Genomic DNA, 27106 nt, shown 5'->3' with positions numbered 1-27106 from the left:
AATAGCCGGAGCTGATATTATTATTTTTTAAATAAATATGTTTAAATTTTAAAGTATTATAGCAGTATTTACGATATAATTATAATTTTTCAAACTGAAGCAGACGTATGGCTGGTGCAATAAATACTGTACTCCTAATTAAGAGTCCTAACGCTAAACCGGGATTGTCAACGATATTACGAAACGAATATCTAGTAATGAATCACTTGAATATTTTAGTATTTTCTGAGACTTAACTGATAGTTTGAACGGGAGGCAAACAGATATGATAAGGTTAAGGTATCCAAAATTTATTTTTCATCCAATAAGGTGACAGTACAATCCCGTTCCTAGAGCACGAGCCGTGGAAGTAACAGCGATCCAGAAGGCAGACCAATGAATATACAATACAATGTATCCGTCCTGAGGGTCCATCAACACTGTAAAGGTACACGAAAGGTACACGGGCGACGTATAAACCATTCTCAACAGCTACAATCCCGCGGCCTCTATATTATTTAAAAGGACGCAATTTGCCTTCACCCTTAAACTTTGACAATACCACTCTTAACATACGTTGAACTGAATTCTCTATACGCGAACAAAAATCTCTGTGATATTATTATTTTTGTGTAAAAAATATTTTGTTAGTTTTTAAACGTTCAATGCTGATGTGGCTTACATATTATTGACTATACAAAGGCAAATGTGTGTACGTCATTCAAACAAATTGATTCTACAAATAGAATAAAATGTAATACAACACAATGTTTATCTTAAGTGTAAATTTTTATCCTCCTGACCTATAAAGGAAAATATAAACGTTTAGTTTTTTCCTATTCTAAATGTATACTGTGTAGTGTTCATTAATAAATTCCCGTGCAATAGCTCCGAGTTCAATATCTGAGCGTGGGGAAATCAAGTGCAGTTTACCTGACCTTACTCATACGGGCATCATACGGACACGAGGATGAGTTTATATTGAAGATTTGAGAAGAGCAAAACGGACGAGTTTATTCGCTATCGTGTTAGAATAATCAAATATATTTGATATATTTCACCATTAAATTAAAGACCAGTTCAAAATTGTTAAGCCTCATTTACGTATGTCTTTCCACAATAACATTCCGAGTCATCCAACAGACATAAATCCGGAATATGACAGGTTTATTGTTTATTTAGTAAAGGATAAAAGCAAAGCAGAAAAACAATCACAAGTGTTTTAAAAGCAAATTTACTTTGAATGTAGCTTCTTATGTACCGGAAAATTTAATCGTGCTCTTTGTTTGTCGCCCGTGAGTTGAATAAACGATTCGGAGGCGCGTTTCACTATCCTTCATCCCTCTCCATCAACAGGGCTTTCGTATGTTTCATCTCGCTCGTGGAAGCCCTGAGCTGGACTCGTATTGAATACAGGAGCGTTCGCGTTCAATTTTCACGGGCGCAATCACTTCTGACAGGTGAGAAAATTAAGTGAACTCACATGAGCTTTTGATGGGATAAGTGTCGGGGAGTTGTATTAAGAACACGGTCCCTGGCATACACGGGCGCGGTAATGTCTGACTAATACAAAGTTTACGAGAAAGATTTGTTTATGTTAATGTTTGACAATTTTTGTATCACTGGCGAATTGGTCACAATGTCCGCTTTTTTTTAATCGTTTTTAGGTTCAAATTCCGGCTGTATCGGATGTACGTACGATGGAAAAAACTGTACAGATTCTTTTATTTTGGAAGAATGAGTAAATTTAGAATAAGCCCCCAAAACCTGTAGCTCTTGAAAAGAGACCTGATATAAAAGTTAGGATTCAGAAAATAGAAATCAAAACCAAGTTATGAGAACTTTCGAAGTCTATTTAAAATCGTATCCATAGTTACGTTATGTTAATAATATTTATGATAGTGATATCATATACAGCATGACACATTACCTGTGATTGCACTGCTGGCAGGCGAAACACTCGAGGTGGTACACGTTGCTGCGCGCGCGCATCACCATCTCAAAGGCCGGATCACTTTGTTACAAGCGGCGCAGTAACCAGTGTTACCGAATAACCTGTTATAATAAATTATTGGGATGATTCTACAGATGTCATTAATTTAAAAATAGCATTTTTTTTTTAATATTTGACATAAACCTCGAGAGGACGATTCCAAAATGGTCAACGTTTACATTACTTTACAAATATAGAAATTTGTTCGAGAACTAATTCTCTATACAAGTATATAAATGAACATTTCATCTGTATAATAAATAGGCAATACATATTCTTGCGATTAAACACATTATTTAAGCTGTGAAAATGGATCCAAAAAAATGCTACCCCCTTTTTAACCGGCAAAAGTAATTGCAATGAAATTACCTCAAATAATCTCTCTTGCACAGTATAAGGTTGGCTCGCGTATACAACGTGTGTCCGACCTCACCGAGCCTACAGTCGCAGCAGCCGCACTTCAAACAGTCTTCATGCCACAGCTGATCCAATGCCTTCAGGAGATAACGCTCCGTTATCACCTTACTGCATCCAGCGCATATCTGATGACAAAGATAAACAAAACCGGCTTTACTCATATGTATGCCTATACATAACCTTATATTTGAATGTTACTGATCATTTTTCAAGTCTTTGCTATTTTATTAAGAGACAAATGAATGATGTCTACTTAGTATAAGGTATAAGTTGAACCAATTCTTAGTGACATCTAGAGGCTGTGTCGTGACTTCATATACATACAAATTTTACTATGTGATTGCGAGCAAAATATTCAGAGGGAAGGAACTAATTTTGACCTATATTGTATACTCATTTCTAACAATTTTACTGGAAAGTTTCATCAAAATCTGTTGGGAATATTTTACGTGAAAAAGTACAAAGCTCTCTAGATTTTCAAATACTTTTGCTTCTACAAGGTTAGATGTAAAAGGCGTACTTTAAAAGTTTTCAATACAGATATAGTATTGTATAGATCCAGTATACTTTTCAGATTCATTAAAGATCTTTGGTAATCCTCTGGGGACTGTTCTACCTGTGGTTGGGGCTGCGCCGGCGCACCGGTCGTCGAGGGCAGTGGTGACGCGCGCGCCTCCTTTGTCACGTCCATAGCTAACATGTGTCCCAACTGGGAGGAGCCGCTTGGTTGCTGCGGCTGTCTCTCGCACTGTCAGTAAGAAACATTTTTATTATACTATATAACATTTAAAAATATATATATTTTTCAAGGTCGCAATTTAAAAAGGTTAAAAAGAAATCTTATTGCAAAGCTATTGCCCCTGTCACTGGGCTTAACTTTACTAACTGTGATCGTTAAGGCAGTGATTTTTTTACTCTTGGCAGATTTCTGTTGCTAATTTAACATCAATTAATTAATATTGAAGGCGAATCCCTTATATGTTACATGTTTTTAGCTCGTTTATTCAGATAATGCTTCACAAATACTTCTGTCCTGGCGTGACTCAAACTTGACGGTTATTAAAATAAAACATCAGTCACAGATTTTATTCCACCAATGAGTAAAAATACCGATGTCGTATAAATTTTTTAATTATTTATTAATACGTTAAAAAAATATATTTTCACTGATAATAAATTAAAATTAAAGTAATTCTATTGACGTCCAAAAAGCATTGATACAACGGATGTGGGTTTCCTACAAAAAGTCATGTACTATGTATGAACGCTGGCAGACTCGTCACTTTACAATACGTTATATATTATCTGTGGTAGATAAGAATATTTAAAATATATAATGTACGCAGTACTAGTCAACCACAACAAATAAAACATTTACAAACATTTTATATTTAGGTTAACAATAATATCTTCTGTGGTTTTTATTAGAAATTAATAACATGTTTATACAAATACAAATGTTTAAAATAAAATCATCATTATTCAACAAATCATAAGGCCATGTTCCGTTTCAAGAACGAAAAAACCTCAATATTACATCGTAATAATTCCTTAAAAAAATCGGCCCGACTACTCAACCGATTAATGAGAACGCGAAACGCCGCTCTGTCATAGCACAGCAAATCATGTGCTTCAAATTATAGAATAAATTGTAAAAAAAAATAATGAGTAAATTAAAGCACTCGGAGCAAAAAAATTACCGCCCGTGGTAAGCAATAAAGTGAATCACGCGGACATAGTCACGGTTAATTGACAGTTTAAATACTTATATTTTTCAATTAAATCCGTCAGAAACAAACGTACCCAGCTGAAGGTCCGCCTTTGATTGTTTAATGTTCAACACCAGCGACTCAAACGCTACTGTTAACGTTTAACTGACTCACTTAAACAAAAAATAATGAATATACTCGTCAAATTCGGGTTACTTGAAAATCGTTTCTCTACAGCAAACATCGTAAATAAACCCTGTATCACATAAGAGTGTTTTTAATTATAAATGTCAAAGCCTGTGAATGAATGTTATGGAGTAAGAACGAACTGTCTAGAACAATACGGGGCACTTTACGCCCGTGACGGATGGCGTTAGCCGGTCATTTTTGTACATTTTTGAGTTCGATCCGGTCGGGAATAATGGAATCCGGATATTGACAGGATATATGCACACTGCGTACCAAATTTTGACAATGACTGTAAACGAGGGAGCTAATGACATGGTGAAATAGAAACTGTGAAATATTTTAGTGTTTGAATTTTTACAGTTTGATGAAATATTAAATAAAACAGATTTTATTACACTACACTTTAATATAAAAGATAGTTCAAAACAATAAAGCATAAATTCAAATATTAATGTATATTAAAACATTTTAAACAGCCACGTCAGCGACACGTGTCTCTGGTCGCTGGGCATGTTAAAATAGCATTTTATTATTTATAGGACTGTAATTAGTATGTATTTTCATAAATCATTACTAAAGAATTCCTCCACTTCTCTTTATAAAAAATATATTTTTATATATCTCTATGTGTAAAGAACAGTTTTTCAACTGAAAAGTGTTGCGTATGAAAATGTCGATTTAATTTGGGGTGATTGCGGACTGCCATGTGTCAATTTATGACACGTTTCCAACGAGTAAATCACAATACAGCCGATAATGCGGTTACTCAGAGCATTTCAGAAAAAATTACTAAAATCCTCAATGAAATCACCGATAAAATACTTTTCCATGTCGTATTTCCATTTTCAACTTTACAATATATTAACATATTCAAATTGTATTACATATAACTTATAATATTATATACAACAGAGTTATTAAGTGTCGTGAACTTTTATTATGAATCTGTGCTTTGAGATTTCGTTAATCTATATCTATTTTTTCAACGTAGACAGCCGGTGACGCGTACCATCGTGAATAATTACCGTCCGAGAGGTGACAGCAACACGCCACGCCACTTCCAAAACAACCCATAGCGAATGCAACTCAGATTAGGCGCAAAAAACCTCACGGCGTCCATTAACGTTGACTTTCGAACGTCAATACGCACGAACAAAATTTTACCGGAATGTCGAAACAGCCGATCTAAGTACGCTCTATTAATGACATTGACACTTCATGCTTTTAAATTTCGAATGTTCGAAATGTATTAAATCTGTCCAGTATGAAACGAATGAATAGTTAGGGATATTTGAATTCGGAATGTTTATTGTATTTGAGGACGGAGTAAGTTTATCGTTTAAGTCCAGTGCAAGTGAAGTACATTCAGCCAAGCGGTCCGCTAGGGAACAACAACATCCCACACCGTAAATGATTAATACAGACGTGGTCCGAGACCAATTACGCGCTGCCGCACTCCAAATTAGAAACTATTTTCGCCCATTAGCGGCCAACTTCATAATCAATTAAACGTTAAAATTTCACCTCGCTGTTTCGGGAGCCGTATGTTTGGATAATCGGAGTTTGTGGTCCCATAGCGAGCTGTAACGTGGCCGTGTGGACCATAAAGGTTTTTGTTGCTGGCGGAAAATTTTAATGCATGTTTCGAATGCATTTAACAGGGGAGGCGAAAGTTGCAGTCGAACAAATTAATTCTCTATGAGAAATAATAGCCGCGAAATAACATTGTTTTGGTGCTTTATGGACTATGAAATAATTAATTGTTTTTGTTGTTTCATTTTTGTTCGAATGAAACCTGGAGTGAGACCGGTGTAACGATGTATCTATTAGAGCAATTGATTCATTTATAGTATTGAGTGCACTCTACTAATCATAATTCATCAGAATGATTAAAGAATAAACGCGACTAGGGAGATGGCTGGATGTACACAATATGATTGCCACACCTGAGGAAACGGTAAAGTAACGAGCCGGGTAAAATAATTCAAAGATAACTCATCCTATGATATGCTTCACCTACATTATATACTCTGACTTTTATTTATATCAGTGATACATATAACATATTGGACATAAAAATCGACAAAATCTATAAATTTTAACAAAAATAAAATATAATTACTATATTTAACATCAATTAGAACCCATAAAATAGCATGGGTCATAACGTTTTTTTAATTGTGACATAGATTTTTTGTTTATTCATTTCTATTAAATAAAGTAGAGTACATTCCAGTTGGTGCGTTACAACAGCACTTATTTAGCAGATTGCTTTCCTTTAAGTCGTTCTTTAATCTACGGGTAACATTACTCCCCCAATGTTGGCAGCGCTTCACACGTCCTATGTTTTATAATACACCGTTTTGTTCTTAGTACTGTCTAACTGGAATATGGTCTCGTAAAAAGTATTTCTATCGTTTAGGAATTTTAATAATGTAAATTTTTTTAAATAAATGCTTACGAAAATATTATTATATTAGAAATAAATTTAAATTAAATCTTTATAATACAAGACTTTTACACTATGAAAGTGTTTTAAAAGCCTACATATCGTTAATTCTGTGTCATATTGAATCAGCTCGCCGGGCTGGTAGCGGTGGCTTCAATAACATAACGAAATTCAAACATTAATAGGCTCAAACGCAATCACTGCTCGCTATATAATCTAGTTAGGTGCTATTCCGCTAAAGCCCTCTCGTAATCTGGCCCATTGTGATCACGTTGATCACGGAACTGATTGTGGCAATTTCGTGTTTATTGTTTTCAGGTGTCTCCGAAACTCCTCAAAGTACTATTGTTAATGTTATGAATCGACATATTATAACGACCAACTATTGTTATGTACTAACATGTTTATGGAACTAGACAGGCCTATACTGGATATGATTGTCTGGAATAGACACTAGATTAGTCCGGACTAGAGTCTAGACTGCAACAGACTAGATTAGATTGGCTATTCAAATATAAAATTTTATTTAAACCCACACAAAAATTTTTGTGTTTGTAATATTAGTCATCAAATAGATGTTTTGTAACTAACGTCTATCTAATAGGGGTTTCATTACCATTTTAATTATCATCGAAATTTGTCATCATTTCATTTGCTACATTGAAATAATTATCAATTTATGTATCGTTATATAAATAATTCAAATAAAATAAAATAAATGAGATCTAAGACATTAGCGAGTATTCATTTGAACAAACTTCGTATTTGAATATTTCGTATTATACTAAGCGTATTTTATTATTTTTGTACGTCGGATTTATGTAGTTTAAAAATAATAAAACGCGTAATATAATCCGAAAAATATTAGTTTTATTTAAATAAAATGATTTTTTTATTTTCATAGAAAATCAAATACTACTCCCGCAGAGTAACGTCCAGTGAGATAAAACTTTTACATCAGTTAGATGCAGCTAAAGGAACAAATAAGTCGATGGAAGCGGTGTCAAAACTGCCAAAAACAAAACTATAAAGAAGTATAAAGTTTGCTTTATAACAGTCAGATATCTCCTTATCTATTTGAAATGTCGAAGTCAATTTTGATTCAGATACTAGACTTCTATATTTCAAACTACAATAACAAACGTAAATCTAAGAGCGCAATAATTTTATAATAAAAAATGTTTCCAATACATTAGCATTAATGAGAATATATTACAATTGCTTTAATTAAGCAAAGTGTTTCATTAAATTTTATAAGGCGATAACATATCAATGGCTCACTAAAAAACAAGTTACAGCAAATAAGCTCGGTGTGCTTAGGACTAGTTTGCATCAACGAACTACGCACGTAGCGTACGCCGTTTCTAACTAAATACTCTAATAGTATAAAATGTAAATACATACTTTCGAAAACCAGGAATGAAATTTAAAGCGATATCATATGTAAACACGTAAAGAATTATCAATAGTTATACCCGGTCAAAACTGCTGACATTTTATTGCAATATAAAAACAAAAGTATCGAAATTAATTACATGTCACATTACACGACGGTATCGATCGTAAAGTATATTTGATGGAAGTTGTAAAACGTTCCCAAATCGTCGTCATGATAATTTATGATGCATGTTTACGGTCCACGATCATACATGCCGTTCGTAGCTACACAGACACGTCTTCGACTGTGAAATGCAAAAATCTATGTAATTGGCTAAGTCAGAGTGAATTAAAACGAGCCTATTAGGTGAAGTGAGTTATAAAATAAAGCCGAGGCGAGTAAATTCATACATTACAAGCCGATAACCAGACGAGACTTCTGAGACAAACCAGTCCCTTTTAGTGAAATTGAAAAGTTTTTCTGTTACTCACACCGACCACGACACCGCTCTATTTAAATCAATTGCTTTTTATAATTAACTTAAAACATTATAGCTATAGATTACACTTTAAATGTATCCCATATATAACACATCAAACAGGACATACCAAATAATACATATATGTATATATATATTTAAAAAAAAAACTCAAAAAAGATATATCCACTATTTTTAATGAAATTTTCCGTTATAACACTTAACGAATGTTATCTACTAAAAATATAATTCCATTAATTTCTGTTCCATTAGATATATTACATTATAAGTATAGCAATTGTAAGGTTATGCAGCCCCAACTAATGCAATGAAGATTGTGGGAGAGGGAGCGCCACTTTCACCCAATACATATCAAACATTTATTAACTCGGATACTACACTGATGTTTTATTTACGACGTCTTAGAAGATTGATACCATAGAATAGAATTACGCCTAACTTATGTCCAAAAATAAATGTATCGCGGGATAGAGATGCGATGTGAGATAAAATATTTAATAACTAGAGACTCCCGTCTTTTACCGGATTGAAATAGAATGCAATTCTGTTGATTAGCAGACGGACGGTGAGTTTGTACAGAGTAAGTCAAGATAGATTCATCAGTTATGAGAATCACTTATTAAATTACACGTACCGCGGGCAGAGGGTGAGAATATTACTTTTATTTTACTGGGTCTCATTAAATCGACGATTTTTAATGTTATCATTTATTCATTAAGTAAACAGCATCTTCAGATTATTTGATTTGCAATTAACATAAACGACTAGTATGATTATTTAAAGCTAATTTAAACGGTACACGCCTATTTTCTTATAACCTTCACTGCACTGTTATGATGATTGCTTTATTTACTGTACAAAATTTGTTCAGGTGGAATCAATTCTCTTATAAATTATATGGCTTGAAACGTTTCTGTAAAATAGGTTAAAAAAAATCAGTTCACTTGAATCTAATCTATGTATACCATAGTGCTTCATTCATGTTACCGGCGAGAAACTTTCAATATGTCAGGTAAATATAATCTCAATATATAATGTATAAATGTATTTTGGTCTCATAGTAACTATATATAAAATATTCAATACATCTGTTTTATTTAGTTGGTAAGTCAATGTCTTTGTTGATACGTAAACATTTTTTTTATTCAATAATGAATTATGTAAGGAATTTAAAAGGGACTTTTAAAAGGGAAGCCACATAATATAGGTCAGATAATTTCATTAGTCGACAAAGAATATAAAATATTTTTTTTTTATGTATATTATAATTATGTTATATAATTCTATTTATTACATTAAATAGCGTTTAGAGAAACAAAGATCTCCTCTGCAAGCTTCATTATAATATTGAATTTCAACCAATACGATAATGCGCAACCCAGTTCTGAGTAAGTGGGGGTATTCATTAAAATTTATTCAGTACTTCTATCTACAACGACAGACACACGTCTGTAACATCATTGTTCCGTACAATCCGAGAGTTCAAAGTGATCAAACTCATACTATAAATCAAAACTTGTCATAAATCTTCGTGACTTCATAATTTTTTTATTATCTTATATAGAAAACTTAAAGAATAACTGTTCTTAGTCGTAGAAGTAGTATATATGGGGTATGTCACCTATTGTTCTGCCACATCTAATTAACGAATGGACCGAGTAATTCACTTCAGCAATTAGAGGTTTTATAAATTCACTTTAATCAAATAAATAAATTAAATTCTTTACGCTGCGAACTAATTTAGTGTTATTAAACAGTTGACTCACGTTACTAAAGACCAATTATTCATGTAGTGTTTTATCGCTCAATAAAATTTTAATTATTAAAATTTTGGCAACACTGACTAGTTTAGTAAAATTATATTAATTATTTTAATAAAATATACAAGTCGATTTAATATTAATTGCGAAATTAATCTTATTAAAATACTAGTATTTATAAATATATATATCATAATCGATAATATATAAGTGCTAATAATAATATGAAACAACTTACAATGAATATTCGTTTGTAACGTTGGTACGTCTCTCGCGATGAATGAACCTTAGTCACAATACACACGTGTTTACGGACTCGTATCCTAGTAAAAACTGAATGGAATATCAAATGACGACGCGGTATCGCTTCCTGTCTGATAACACCCTCGCCTAATGAACCGTCCGTCCTATGCGTTTGTTCTTAGCTTTGTTGATAACATATATTTTAAACAATATTCATTAATTTTAATCAAAATTCATAATTTTATAAACTGTGTATTGAAAACTGTAATGCTCATTTTATCGTTCTATTAAAAAATATATCATGAGTTGTGTAAGGTTTTTTTATTTTCTTGACCACGATAATGGTACAGTTTTGACAGATATATATTATACAATATTAAATTAATTAATATATTATTTATATATCATGTGATGCATCCTGGTTATTTTAAGGATATTCTACGTGTATCACGTATAATAGTGATGTGGTTTAGTGACGCACAGATAAAATACATAACGATTTACAATTCACGCACTGTATGAGGACATTCTAAACAAATATAATATAATTACAAGTTGTATCTAAGAATGATAGTTTATTTTCGAGATTGCACATGAGTATGGTGGAAAAAAAGAGTAATATTATTTTTCAATTCCCATACAAAGGTGGTCGGTGCGCGGCGGCAAATTGGTTGTATTGTCAATTTGGGCAGTGCGTGCCGGGGCGCAGATGAAATGTTTATTTTCAATTTCCGCCATTTTCCCCGCCGCGTCGGCCGCAGGATTAGGATGTGAAACAACGACACTATCGACGGTTAGTTTTGAAGAAACAACATCTGTCATATTCACGATATAGATTAAAAAACGCCACAGATGAAAAAGTATATTATGAGCAAAAAAAAATTTACAGCCAGCGACTGAAGTAAAAAAAAAGATTAAAATATATTGATAATAGATTTATAAACAGAGAATGTATTTATGACATCTTTATAAAACAGTACCGGGCGTGCTGCACGCTTTATTCCTAAATGTTAAGCTGCCATTTCTAATTCCGATCTGTCCGCGTAACTAAAGTTTCACCATTTTCTTAACGCGTCGTGCTCTATGGTACTCGTGAATTAACAACGGGACGGAAATCGAAATCGTGAATTAACGGATATCTTAAACTGTTGAACTGCAATCATTGTGAAGTTTACTCAATAATTATGTTTCAATATCATCTCAAATTGTACTGATTTTGTAAAGAAATTTTGTGCATCTAGATTTTTCTTCTACATTTCTCGTATAATTCATACAATTTTATTTCATATATAATTTTTTATCGTTTTGTTTTGCCGATTTTGATCTATTTAAATTCAGACACAAACACATTTAAATTGCTATAAATACCTATATTAAATACCAACTTATTTTATCCTACATTTAAACAGTCAAATTATATTATATATATCATTAAACAAATAATCTTTTTACGAAGTCATCAATAATTCCTCACGCGTCATGACACAAGTGTCACTTCCAATATGAATTCCCCGAACGGTGGTTTATTCGACAAAAACGCTGTATTTGTCAACATTATGCAACAAACGGCAATTTGCTCGACATTTGTTTGTAAAAGGCCAACGATATGTTTTTATAAAGAAGGGCTTTATTTATTCCAAGCTCACCGTCCTTAATGTCGGCAATTTTAAAACGATGTTCGTTCCATAGAAATATATTGATTTTTGTGTGTTGATTTCTTTAATGCAAATGCATGTGGATCTTTTATGTGACTAATATCAAAGTGACATCTGCAAGTGTCAAACGTCACGCTGTGTGTACACGCGAGAGTTTATTAAGCTGTATACACATGAGCCATAATTTAATTATGTCAAGTGACCGTAAATCAATAATCATTACGTCAATAATACTAACATTAATGTCGCATACATAGCGATCGAAGCGCGAATACCGACGCGTTACTGGAATACCATTAGGACGGGATTATTAGCTCACTCCTTTAATTAAATTATTAGAAATCTCGAGCCTCGCTAATTAACAAAGAATTCCAACATTTCGGTCCACCTATCGGGCATTAATTAAAATTGACAAAGCCGCTGGCACACGAGCTGGCAAAATATCGCTTTTATTAATGAAATGATCACTCCAAACTAATTAAATTATGAAAGGTAATGGTGCATGCATATGATACCGGTTACCAAATTCAGATTAGTGTGTGTAACACCTGCGAGCGTGTTTTTGATGGAAATAAAACTGAGGATATATTAATAGTGACGTCACTATACACTAACAAGAATAGCGTAACTGGATTTTAATAATAATGAAAATATATGTTATAACAAGTACCGTAAACTGTTGAAATATAGTATTCATTAATTACAAAAATACATCGTTGACTACCGTGCAAAAATTATTTCGGGACTTTATTAAAAAAAAAATGTTTAAATAACCTAAACATGAATTAAATCTCTACAGCATGGTCATGAAAGTGTCGTAACGGTGTAAAAGGCACGGCACTAGGCGCAGCTACATTAAAATGAGTAATTATAATAAACCTGATATGTCCTCATAATTAACTAAGCCTGATGAAGAGTGCTTTGACGAGAGCAGCCCGCACTCCAGCGCTTAAAGCGCTTTGACATGTTAAACGATAGGGAATACGATTTTATTATGGTTAACAAATAACCCAGTAGATTTAATAATCATTTAAAATTTCATAACGATCGGAATTATATGAATTACCAAATATATTAAATCAGATAAAAGCAAAACTTTTATATGAAAGCCGAATCATTATGAATAATTATTATTTCATATACATATGTATTATGTAGCCATCTGTTTTGTTTGACAATTAAAGATTTTTTAAACGAATCATAAATCATTAAGCAGTTAGGCCGAACGCTTTTTTTCGCTGCAGCGCTTTTGATATCTGCTTACAGCAGCACTAGCGCTAATTAGACGGAGTGACAACCCACTCCTGCCATAAAGCGCTGCAGATTTATCGCCACAGATTATTTATATTATGTTTATTAGGCCCTGCCCTGCCCCGAGTCCACACTGTACAGCTTTCCTACTAATTGAATTGCCCAGATTTTTGTATGTAACAACACCTGAACAGTTTATTACATGTACATGTAATATTTTTATCTTTTTTTATGTTTCTGGATGGACATGTAGGTTGGTTGTAATTACTGTATTAAATTTGATGATTTTTTATATCTATTTGAATGAAATACCTACATAAAACAAAAATATTTTAACATTATTTTTGCGATTTAATAACAGATTCAGCAATTAAACACACTTCTGTACTTTTTAATGTCTTAAAGGAAGTGATCTACTTATATTACACTAGCTTAGCCTCGACTTAAATTCGTTACTAAATTAAAATGTCTTATTATCACAAGACAAAATTGTCTTCATTATAAATAAGTCAATTACGTATGAAGAATATAGCTCTTGTCAAACAGGTGTCCAACATAATTATTTGGTCCATAATTAATCACTTCAGTTGTTGATGTTGCCAGAACACAAATCCAATGTTCTTAAGACTACATTTTTTTAATTAATTATCACAGACTAAACAATAAATGTAACAAGAAATTAAGAGTAAAAAGAACAATCATCTGTAACAATGTAAGCAAAACAAATAGTAATGAAATACAATGAAATCTAGATTCTATAAAGTAATTTTTAGAACTTAATTCTGTCGGTCTGGCTGCTCGCTATCCGGGCTGGTATCTTCCGTTGATTTGTTTCCTTGGTCCGTAGTATGTTCTGGAGCTAATTAATTTTAATTGGATCGCAATGCATCTATTGTATGCTCGACTTTTGACCCTCGTGCACTGGACTGAGCCTAATTTTAACTTATGTTGCTCGTATCGCACATAATTAATACGAATCTTATAATGGAACAGGTGTTTGTGTATCTCTGTTAGAGCTTATCTTCATTATTATTTTTACATTGGCTGTATACATACGGTTCACAGCGTGCTTGCAAATCTGATAATGGAATGATTAAAAAAATATATATCCAATATAATTTTGTAATAATATCAATGTGTATAATAAGTGCAGCGGTGCATATTACGTAACAATTCGATACTGCAGTAGATATCGTAGACGTGTGACTTTGAATACACCAGCCCCTAATCCGGGCATTATGCCACAGGGCTGCCACCCACGTATCCATTCTCAACAATCGCCATTCAGTTTCCGCTCGTGCGATTTCTACGAGTCAAATTAAATTAAAACGTCAAGAATCAAATGTCGGATTTAACGTTTGTTTATATATTATTTCAACGATTGTTTAATAAATAATGTTTTTCGTAATCAACGCATATATTTCAATCTATTTAATGTATTAAGTGATTGGTATTTTCTTTCTCTGAACAGCGGTCTGAGATATACTCTTACGCTGTACTCACGAGAGACATATCTATGGTATTTAATGCTTGTTAATAATAGCCCCAGTAAAAAAATATATAAACATAAAACATGATTGTTATGAACTGTTTTACAACCATCGATGTATTTGAACTTAGTACACGTCTAGATGTACGTTCGCCGCAGGCAATGGTGTATGCTTACTTGTTTAATCTCATGAACGGGCTAATTGTCCGCGGCAGTGACAGGGGCTTGCACGTGACCCGTCACCGACAGTTAAATTAAAACATTCCGTTATTATTTACAATCCGTGTACCGCGGCCGGTTCAGACTTGTACAAGTATGGAATTTATGTTTTATTAAAAAAAAATCATCTAAGTTGTATTTTTGTTATATTCTAAAATTTTTGTTAAAGTTGCGATTGATATATTTTATGTTCCTTAAATGATATTGGCTGTATATAATATAGCAAGTCATTTGTTTTTTCTTAAGACAAATGTCAAAAGCATCGATTACGAATTCAATCTCAATGAAAATAATTGCATACGTCGAATGTTTAAAATGTACAATTATTGAGGGATATCTAATACAGTGTAATTGTCCATACTGTTGTCTGTATAGCCGTAATATCGTCTACCGCCGCTGGCGATGATATTTAATAATTAAAAATCACCCCACCCATGAAGGGCAAACGCACTCTCATTACGCTTTAGCACTTTTAATTAAAATTTCTAGTTTCGAGTTCGAATCGATTTTTTTTTTCATTATTCTATTATTTTTATAGTAGATATTAAATAACGTTTTTTATGTAAATTCATACAGTTCCATATAGTACTACTTTAATAAATCCAATAATAAAAAAAATATATATTTGCGATATGCAAATGATTGTATGTCGCAGCTATAGTACACAGAAGGGAAGTTTAAAATTCCCCCAAGATCCGTTGGAGAATCCCTTCTAAAAAGTTGCCGTATTAACAGACAAAGCCAAAAAAATTTGAAATTGTTCATCACAAACAGTATGTATTCAATCGTGATACAACCGAGCGATAGTTGAGCCGCATTACATCGTCACGTCCGCCTTGAATGCACTTCACTTAATACACCGACGGTTTAATAATGAAATACAAGTCCGCTGTGAACAAACAAACTATTTTTAATATCAGCTTCATTTAAACGTGCGTATATATAGAAAAAATAGCAAACATTCATAGCAAATCCAATAGGTTAATCGGGAATTATTAATCCCCTCGTCCCACCTGATCGCCTCCCGGCTATAATAGAAATACCAGACTTATTATTAAAATTTCTGCTAAATTGCTCACAGCTTTCCCCTTGAATTTCGTGGCTCGTGGGTAAGTTATTGATGGTATGAACTAATCTTGGCGACACATTTTCTTAGGTTTTAAAATCGATATTGTATATCAGTCTAAAGATTCACCTATAGCGATGAAGTTAAATGAGATATATATTATAAGAAAATCATTCCCATCTTTATTTTAACATTCCGTATTCATAACGCTCTTCGACTTTTGATTTGAAAAAAAAAAAAACAAGTGACAGTTGCAGCTGTCATTAGGAGTGTGTTGATGTTTATTTTACATATTTTAATGCATCAATAGCATTGACGTTTGGTGAACGTTTATTAGATTATATTGTTGTGTGAGGTAACTCAATCAGAGGCGGTCAGTGGTATTATAATAACAGCAGTATTGTTGGCTCGAAGCTGGTACATTAATTAGGTAAGTACATTGAACACGTTACTGTACTAATTAATTGAGCGTGCGACGCACACCGGACTGTGGTAACAATAAACTATTAATTTCCGATCATATGTTATATATTTTTATTGTTCTATATAGATTTAATTGTAAAAATAGACATGTATCTGATCTTATACTTCTGAGAATGCGGATATGGACTAAAAGAGAGCTGATTGATTAGGATGTCAGCGCGGATTCCTATCGCACCTATATATCTTATGACATGTCAGTGCAATAGTTGGAACAGATTAAAGAATCGGTCCACAAACAATATGCCAATACACAATAATTCGAAGAACATTATTACTTAATAAACTAAACCACAACCGCAAATCTAAACAACAGAAAATGTTTTTTTATCAAAAAGGTTTTATTATAAACATTAGTCATAGACAATATTGTAAAGACATGAATGAAATCAAAACAGGAAAATTTTGCAAAGCATAGTCATTCATGGAGATGCATTTTTGGACAGGTCATTCTAATATGTATTTGTATGGTTTTTCCCGTTCCATAATCCGTATTAAATAAGTTAAAGAGAATGAAGTTCCATATACGAGTATGTATTTACATTATAAATGTTTACACTGAAATAAAATTGTATATATAATTATTTTCTTTAAATCATTAAATTTGGTTTATAAAACGAAATACAAAATTGCAGTATCAATATTAACTGCTAAGGCATTTTTTTATTAAACTTTTTTGATTTGCAAATAATTCGGGATTTTTTAATAAAAAATTCTTGTTTTCTTTTTCATTTTCATATTCAATAAACTTCACATACGCATTTTCACATTCCTATATCTATTTTGTGAACAACTCTGTTGACTTCAGCGAAATACCAGTTTATTCACAAAATAAACGACGAAAAATTAAACTTGACATTTCAGGTTATTTGTAAAAGAAGATCAAATATATTTTTAATCTGTATCTTCATTGTTTTAACTGTGTCTATATTGTCTATGTCTATATCAATCATGATCTCTTGATACATGACGTAATTTGTCCGATCATGTTATTCCAATGTTCACCTGTCAAATCTTAGCTTACAGATTTCTCAGGTCCACGAGTATGAATATCCGGTACAATAATATATATATATATATATATATATATACTTATTATTATAGCCATTAATACCAGGACGAATTATACAAACGTCAAATCGAAAATTTCACTTTCACAGATTATAAATAATATAAGCTGTCATTATTATGACAGAATACAAATACAAGAATACGTCAACAACATTTAGTTAGAAAATTACAATAATTTATATAGAGAACACGAAAAAGCTCTATATAGAATTAAACATCAAATATCTTGAATAATGCGAGGGTTGATTTCATTGAAATACAGCACTTACATCAATTGAACAGACCGTGGTGACAAACCCGCATATATATAATTAAAATACGTTCACAATATTGGATCAACTACCGCTATTTGATTTGATTCCCAACCATCATTGACGTTTTGCTTATAACTATACGTATGTATTGTCGTTATTTAATTAAAATATAATATTACTATCTGCTCATCCAACTAAGTTAATCTTCTGAGCGGCAGTTTTAGGAACTATTGTTTTTTTTTTACTTTTTTTTTTAATTATTTTATGTGAATAAGTATGCACCGATACGTATATAGGAACACGTGTCTGTATTTCATTTGCTATCCAAAACCATTTCCGTATTGCATGGAAGTAAGAAAAAAATAATTTTACTTTTATTACCTTATATTTGATTTTATATATTATAACCAATGAGACATTTTTAAGACGCAACATACTCACCGAACCGTATCTCGCTCTAGAATACTCCTCTTCTCTGGTCAGACACCTAAAACGAGAAATAGTTTGGTAAAAAGAAATATCGTATATTTTATAATCATTTACAAAAATATATATATATGCCTAGCACAAGTCTTAAAACATTTAAGTTTGAAGCCATAGCACAAAAATAAGACGTTTAAATTTTCAGTGCGAATGAAGCCATAGATTAAATAGAAGAAAGTCAAAGAAAACTCGAGTTCATAATTGTTTTATCAAATAAAAAATACAAAGCAATTTAAAATGCTTAATTGTTAACAGCACATTTAAATGCTTACTTCAAACTATATAAATGAGATTAAAAACTAGAAACAGATACAAAAAAAAAACTTTCTAATCTTTACCCGATTCATACAGCCGACATAAAATTATGAAAAATATGTATAAAAATGTTATATGAAGTTGAAATAAATACGTAACGTATAATTATTAAATAATAAAGGTTATTAGTATTAAATTATATTTGAATGTGAAAGGGTTATTTTAATACAACAGTTCATAATAAAATATTTCAATTAACTGTTTACAATAGTCTGAGATACTGTAATATGCAATATTAATTTAGCAATATTGCATAACACAGTTTAATTAATTTAGTATTTCCAATAAATTTCAGTTATTGGAAAAGCGATATTGAATTTTAACGGACAAATATTTAGTCATAGTCAGCCAATGTATGTTTTAAAAAAGCTATGGCCATTTATTATAGTGAATTAAAAAATAATTAAATCTCTAAATAGGTTTAATATGCTTAATAGCCCTGTAATGTTAAATATTTTATATAGCCTTAGTATTATATAGCAGAGTATGTTGCAGGTAGAGTTCTGAAGTTGCGCTTCTAGTTTCAAAGGCGGGTTCTTGATAAGTGGATTAATTACGTGGATGATCTTCCACCTAAATTAGTCTAACAACCGTATTCTGTTACATACTTCGTATTCAAGGGGTTTAACATTTATATATAATTGTGTACATGGAACCTACTAACTATATATAAATAAACGTTCAATGTAAACCAATTATAACATACGGTTCTTTATTCAGCTGTTTAAACAAAATTATACAGATGTATTACAAAATACCGAACAATTCATACATGGGACGTATTCGTGATCAAACAGCCGTAAAAATGGGGAAGAAAGTCAAGCACTATAAGTTCACACACACGACAATATTTTTACGCACACATAAAATTTATAACTATATAAATGTAAATACAAGACTAACAGCAAACAATGAAATGAATATCTAATTTTTAATCTATATCCAATTAATATAATGCAAATTTAATGAGAGAGCATGAAACATTCTGGACACTATTCTATTACCAAATCACAATAGCAACACGATCTAAATTGGCTACTAAATATTCAAAACCAATACTCCGTACGAAACATACACTGGTAATTCCACAATGGCTGGCTAATTCAATTTGAATCACACACAATATTCTATTAATCGTGACGGACGGGTGTAATCAAGCACGGCGCGTGTAGCCCGCATTGTTACCTAAAAGAGACGCTGCTGAAACTGACACAGCCAACTTGTAGCTATTTGACCGCGTTCGATAAACATTTAAATTTAGAACAATTTTATGTTTTTTTTTTATTTAGTAGCTTACCATGATGAAAATATCACGAAGGAGGTTACAACGAACAGTATGAATTAAAAAATAATAAAAATAAAAACTATATTAATGAATGTATGACGTTTCATAATTAATTAAACATTTGCACTGGTACATTATATAAACCAATGCAAGCAGCTACCTCAGCAACAGCTGTCACAAACACCACTAATGAATAAATAATCCAAACAAACAGATAACAAGAGATACCAATTAAACAATACACTAATTAATACCAAACATTGGTGTAGTGGACTTAATTAGAGTAGGCATCATTATTAAACGGGATGCACACGGGTGTACCAATAAAAGACAATTGAAACTTCGCATTAATATAAGTGTGTAGCGACTAGGTGATACTAAAAGTATCTGTATATTACCTAAAACTAGTCAGCGATGACGCTAATGACATAATACCCGTCGAAGCCACATTCTCGCAGTACCCTTCACAATGCGGGTTAATAGAGATAATGCAAATAACAATAAATAAAAATAAAAGCTCAATAACACGTACAAAACCATTGGAAATACATAAAATCTTTACGAGTATCTAATAAAAGAAGCCACACTGTATCAGCTTCGGCTTTTTTAATATCTGAAGAGGGAGTCGGCCGCACTGTCCCACGAAACATTTTCCATTAATAAAACGCGAAAAAGGAATATTACATATGAAAAAGACATATATCCGTATCCGGAGCGGGCGCTATCTCCTCGGAAGGTAATAACTTCTTTACAAGTCCAAAGTCCGAGGGATTGAAAAGCAATTTCAGCACACCCCGCCCTGGCGGGCCGGACTCACCATATTTCTTTTTCGCCGCTACTGTAATTCGCCTTTGATTTAATCTCGAGAAACAAATCTTAGAATGTGAAACTAGCGATAGGCATCTGAAAGTAGTTGAGCTGATTGGATTCCATCCCGCAGCGAGCCCCAATGTTCTTACAATTTGAATTGGTCACTGCACAAACTCAGCTATTTGTTTGATTTCGTCAAAAGATTGCATTTCTTATTTTCTACGTAGAGATATTGTAAGCGTCTAGTTACGAGATCAAACCCTTGACAAGACTTAAACAAGAATCCTCTATAATACATATTACTTTTATAAAAAAAAATTGCATACGCTATAGTAGTATTTTTAATTTTATTTGTTACAATAAAGATAGGAATATGCAGTGTTCTGTTCGTACCGAGGGTTTAATATCAGTAATTTAATTATAAAGAACACTGTGGAAAGTCAATTGAAATAAATCACTGAACCAATATAAATATCGAGTGTCGACGGCTCAATTTGTAACGTATCAGTAAACTGGATAGAAACGTAACTTTAGCCGGTTTATCCGTGGGCGGCGGAGCGTTGAGATATCCGGTTACCATTACATATACAAAACCGCAACTTATTGTTTACAAGAACATACCAATAAAAAGATTAAAAATGATATGCGTAAAAGAAAACACACGTAGAGCCCGAGTCGGTTTGAGTTGAGATGGTTACCCACAGATTGCTATCGCGCCAGTGCTGAGCGGCTTATTTTTGTCATGTATATATTCTGAGGGACAAATACCCTAACTTAGTTTCGGAGAACCGCAAAAGATATTTACAAATATTGCTTTTATTATTACAATTTGTAGTAAAAAAAATCATACACTAAGGTCCTATATATTTGTTTTTTTTTTTTAAACTCATATCAGTCTATGATCGTGAATATAATGAACAAGTCTCTATTAAAACAATATTCTTTATTAAATGCGACATGTTTAGTTGTTTTCTCGTTCCGTTGTTTATTTACATGGCACGAGTTATTGTATTAATGTGAACAATTTTTTTATATTTATTCTTCGTTTCTGAACAATCGTTACAATAGAAAGAACTAATCATCAACTAACAATAGAAAAAAAAATATTGTTCTATAACTAATTACTGCGACGAATTCATAATATAACAGAGTACTTATTTATTAATCATTATTATACATTTCTAACGTCATCATAATTAGGTACTTGTGACGTATAAAATAATATTACCATTTCTATGATACATAATTCATTTGTTTAAATTTAAAATAGCGTATCAAATGAGACCGGAGTAGCATATTAAGTATTAATTCTATCAATGAACAAATGTCGATATGGAAAAGAAAGAGGGGAATGCTTTAAACGCAGCTCGTTCGTCCAACAAGAGTTTTCAGCGCCACCGAAACCTCATATTGAACAAAGTCCTCATACAACGCTATCCACATTGTCCGATAACATAAATGTAATGAAGCTATATCATAACCACACCATAGATATTACATTACCTTTCAAACAAACCACATTACTACGTTAATGTTATAAACTATGCAATATTTTCAATTATATTTCATGATCATTAATTCATTGTTGAATCGTACATCGGCATCGGGATCCGATTTAAATAATGAATCGGTTGATTTGCAATTTTAATTATGGCTAACCTCAAAATAAGTTGCTAATACAGCGGACGCGACGCCGCCGCTGCGGAGAGCGTGGGTCGCGAACGGGCCATTTGGCCATTCCTACATTACAACTGTTTTCAATTTGTCGACAGAGGCCATACATCAGCTGTGGCACGCAGCGGAAACAACCCCAACTTTAATACACTTAGCTTTGACATTTTTCCGCCCATTATGCATTCTTCTAAACCATAGCGTTTGTACACGGATACTTTGCTTTACTAGGAAACCAATTTGCTGCCGTATTGAAAATATCACATAACTGATCGCTCATACCAATTACGCCGGTCTCGGAAAAACTATTTCATTCTGACGTCATAAAAGCCATTGCCTTTGGAGTATCGCAACGCAGTGTACGGAATACGTGTAATTCGGAGGCAACAGAAGTTTTTGGTCAATACCAACAGTTCTCAAATATTTTCCGTTGATATAACAAGTCGACGTCGTTTGTCAACAGCGATGATAAATGCTCGCTTGTAATTGAATCGGGGTTTTCGCTGTTTCCATACGCGAAACAAGCTCGTATTAGCTCCGCCATTTTTATCGATGCTATATATTTTTAATGTCTGAGAACCGTGACAGGGTTATAATGTGAACTGACATAAATAAATTTATACGTTATCATAAATATAAATGTATGAAGAAAATCATTTATATGTATAAATGATAAATGCACGTATTTCATAAGTTCTCATCAACGAGCAAGCAAGCAAATCGGCTCGGCTTTCAATTTAGCAGAATTAATAACAGCGCAAATCTGACCCCTCAATGACCACACTCGCAACCATGATTGTGGATAAACGCAGGTGTCAGATTCTAACTTTGCGGCTGCCATGGATATAATAAACCACATGTAAATTATACTCTATATTTTTGATGCTTTATTTATTTTACGGACGTAGTGATGGGATATAGTTTTTTTTATATCGATATTAAAGTCGCTTTAAACGCAGCTACATGAACAGCAGTCACTAATCCCGAGCAGTGTTGGACTGTCGGTGGGGCTCGGCTGCGGGCCACTGAACGTTCAAATTGCCGTATCGCTGGACTATTCCTGCACGTTCATTACCGGACCATGTTTGCTACTCCACGAATCAAGTACGGAGGAAATGAACGCTTTCTATGAACGGGGTATTAACCTCATTGCGAATTTCATTGTTGACGGCTCCCTTGCACTACGAATGCTAGTAAATTTAAGCTGTTATATGTGCGTTATATCCGCTTAGTCTTTCGTTTACATTGATCTGTTCGTAATTGTAGTGTTGATCGTCGTTAATTTAATTAAAATAAAACGTTAAACATCCCTCTCTAAGCTCTTTGCGATCTAATAAATTTTTCCAGGTAATATTTACTGCGTCGGAAGTTTTTATTGATACAAACAACGAGTTATTACACTAACTTATAAATTTCTGTTAAATTTGTATAAATTATTGTTATTGAGACATTGTAGAGTTGTTGAATAATGAAATATAAGACGATTTAAACTAAGCGCATTCAAAATGTTCTTTTTGAACCGAAGTAGTAAAACGTAGACACAGTTTGTTCCCTACTTAATGTCGAAATTTGCATAAAACCTACCAAACGAGGCTATCGGCGAAAACTTTTGACTGTACTTTAAAAGCACTCAAATCAAAATGGCCAATAAATTGGCGAACTCAGTTTTTACGAAGCCCGTTTTTTTGTGCATGTTATGCTCATGACCTCTGCGATATTTGGGGTATAAAATAAATATTCAGTTAAAAATTCAAGGAAAATTGGTTCCCGGTATATAATATTAGATGCGGGGCATCAAAGAGATAAGCTTTTTCAATTCCTATCCAAGTTAAACGTTTTACAACAGTTGAAGCGGTGACGGTGATATAATTGTTCATTGGTGTCAAAATCGTGTCATGTGAGCGCTAAAGAACGGTCAGTACATGACATTCAACAAAAACTTCAATGTTGTCACTTAAACAAAATGGACGACGAAATCGAAAAGTAACAAATAACTTTCTCTAGAGAATTTGAATACTAAGATCTTTAGTTTGTCGTTTGTTATATTTAAATAAAAAAAAATTTAAAGTTATGTAAAGTTTTCGGGCGATTCAATCAGAAGATAAAAATTTATGTTTACTATGGAACTTAAAAAAAATACAGTAACATCAAATGTTGCACGTCAATTTTATTAAGATACAAACACCGTAATATAAATTTATTGATATTACCAAATATATATTTTTTTTACGACTTAAAAATGAAATCGCAAGCCATTTGCATAGTGCATTGGTGTCTAGCTATCTCATTGACACACTACGAGATTAGTACAAAATTTGCGAAATATTAATATATATATATAATTTTTTAAAAAATACAAAACCACGACTAATATTACTTATTACTCATTATATTATGAATGAACGACTGTAGATACAATTTACCTACGAGATTATGAAACATTATCAATAATATGTAAAAACAAACAGCAACGCTCGTTGTTCTGACAATGTATAATAAACTGACAAAATTATTAGTTATACGATTGTTATTAATGAATCTATACATAGCACAACTAATTAGGGATGGCAGTTCATTGAACATGTTATTAAGTTATGTATATATGTGTATAGTTATAATTGTTTTGTTCCCTAGCCGTCTAACGAAAGCGAGGATGGTCGCCGTTCTACGTCAACAGATCGTTTATAACAGCCGATAACCCTAGCAGGTCGCGGCTTCCTATATATCTGTAATGGAATTGAAAACACTCCGAAGGAAATTTAATTTAACCAAAGTTTGACGACTGCCCAATATTATATAACAAGTACAATGAAATTAAAAACTCTTATGATATTTTAATTCTATATTTCAAGACGGATAGATAATTTACCAACTAACTATCTAAATGTAAACTTCAATTGTATAAAAATTCATTAAATTTCTTTAATGTAAGCTAATTACACTATGGAAGTAATCCGATATCTCTATACTTAAAGGATTTTCTAATACAATTTAACTGTAGATATAAAAAAATTTAAGAGATGTATAAACTAATTATCGATAAAATTACATCAATAACATCGAGATCAATAACGGTTTATAGTATTTGTAATATAATTATGAGTAATTTAAGTGATGGGACTAATGAAGAGGTATTTCTTAATTAGTAGTGTTTGTACAATTCACGGGCACACGTTCTATACCGAAACGGGTTAATTACGTCCGATAACTCTTTAATTAACCTGCCTAATAATAGAGCATTTGCATTCGAGCCGTGAGCCCAATTAGGGAATGAATTTTATCGATACATTACTTCACATTATATATAATTAAAATTCTTTAAAATTATGAAAATTTATCGAGATATTATTTTGAGTGTTCGTTTCATAGTAACTATTTTATGTTGTAAAAATTTTGTTTTTTCAATTCAATATATCCAAGCTCTTTTATATTTTTATTAATTATCTGTTCGTCGATTTGTTTTTATAGAGTTTTTTTATTAAGACATTATTATTAGACGCCAAGCCATCTGTTATCCGTGGTATCGTATGCGCATTCGTAACTTATTGGTTATTGCTTCTTAAAACGATTCCCCCAAATTTTAGGGTCGTGATCTCAACATGGTGGTTGATAGGAACATTTATTTTTTGATCTATTCTTATTTGTTTCTATAAAAAACGGATTTTTAAATACCTTATATATTCTTATTATGATGAAACAATTATCTTTTTAAATCTTGTAAACGATCTCACGTTCACATCACTTAGAAAATATTACAGAATATGTATCTTATAGGTTAAATAGTGTTCTTTCTCGTGTAGAAAGAAAACCGTACTGTGGACGCATCGTTATTCACGCTTACCACGAGTTAAGATCGTCACTGCATACGAAGGGTTTCCCGTTTCGCATTCGAGAACCTATGGTAATACTGTAATGTGGGAAGATTTACGAATGTAAAACTGGAGACACTCCGTATGAAGCATGACGGCGCGATCTTGTGGTAAGCATTCTGATAACGGCACAGTCGTCACTACATACGCTGTGTACAAACAAACGTACCCGCGTCATTAGTCACGCCACTAAGGGTTATCTACCCTAATGAGTTAGGGGCCAGGAGACATTCTGAATACGATGCTATAGGTGATATGGTGCTATCCAGAGAGATATTCGTAATTCTTACGTCTTATGACAATATATTGATATTCTCTCGTATACGTAAAACGTTTTCCCACCAGGATTGACAGTACTGAAAGCTTTTTTCTCGTTAACGCACTCAAAACAACTAAAGAGCTATATTAATATTTTATTCCGAAGTAAATAAATAATAAATCAAACCCACATTTTTATGCTACAATTGTGAAAATAATAAGAAACTTCAAGACAATGTTTGACAAAAACCGTTGCTGCGTAAATTTTTTTTTTTTTTTATTAATAATTAATATTATAGTGACATAAGGTAGTA

At 32.4% G+C, this 27106-nt stretch overlaps 1 protein-coding gene across 1 annotated transcript in view; it reads right to left on the bottom strand.

The window, feature by feature from the left end:
* The window catches only part of LOC116766362 (LIM domain only protein 3), a 32640-nt gene that overhangs the window by 3045 nt on the left and 2489 nt on the right, over positions 1 to 27106 (bottom strand). The window contains 5 exon segments of the mRNA XM_061522913.1: positions 1910 to 1991; positions 1994 to 2034; positions 2342 to 2514; positions 3006 to 3137; positions 18543 to 18588. Of these exon segments, the coding sequence (XP_061378897.1) occupies positions 1910 to 1991; positions 1994 to 2034; positions 2342 to 2514; positions 3006 to 3089 (380 nt within the window). The 5' untranslated portion in view covers positions 3090 to 3137; positions 18543 to 18588.

The sequence above is a fragment of the Danaus plexippus genome, chromosome 15 (genome assembly GCF_018135715.1).
Source record: "Danaus plexippus chromosome 15, MEX_DaPlex, whole genome shotgun sequence".
NCBI classification, from domain to species: domain Eukaryota; kingdom Metazoa; phylum Arthropoda; class Insecta; order Lepidoptera; family Nymphalidae; genus Danaus; species Danaus plexippus.
This window is presented reverse-complemented; position numbering and strand designations above follow the sequence as displayed.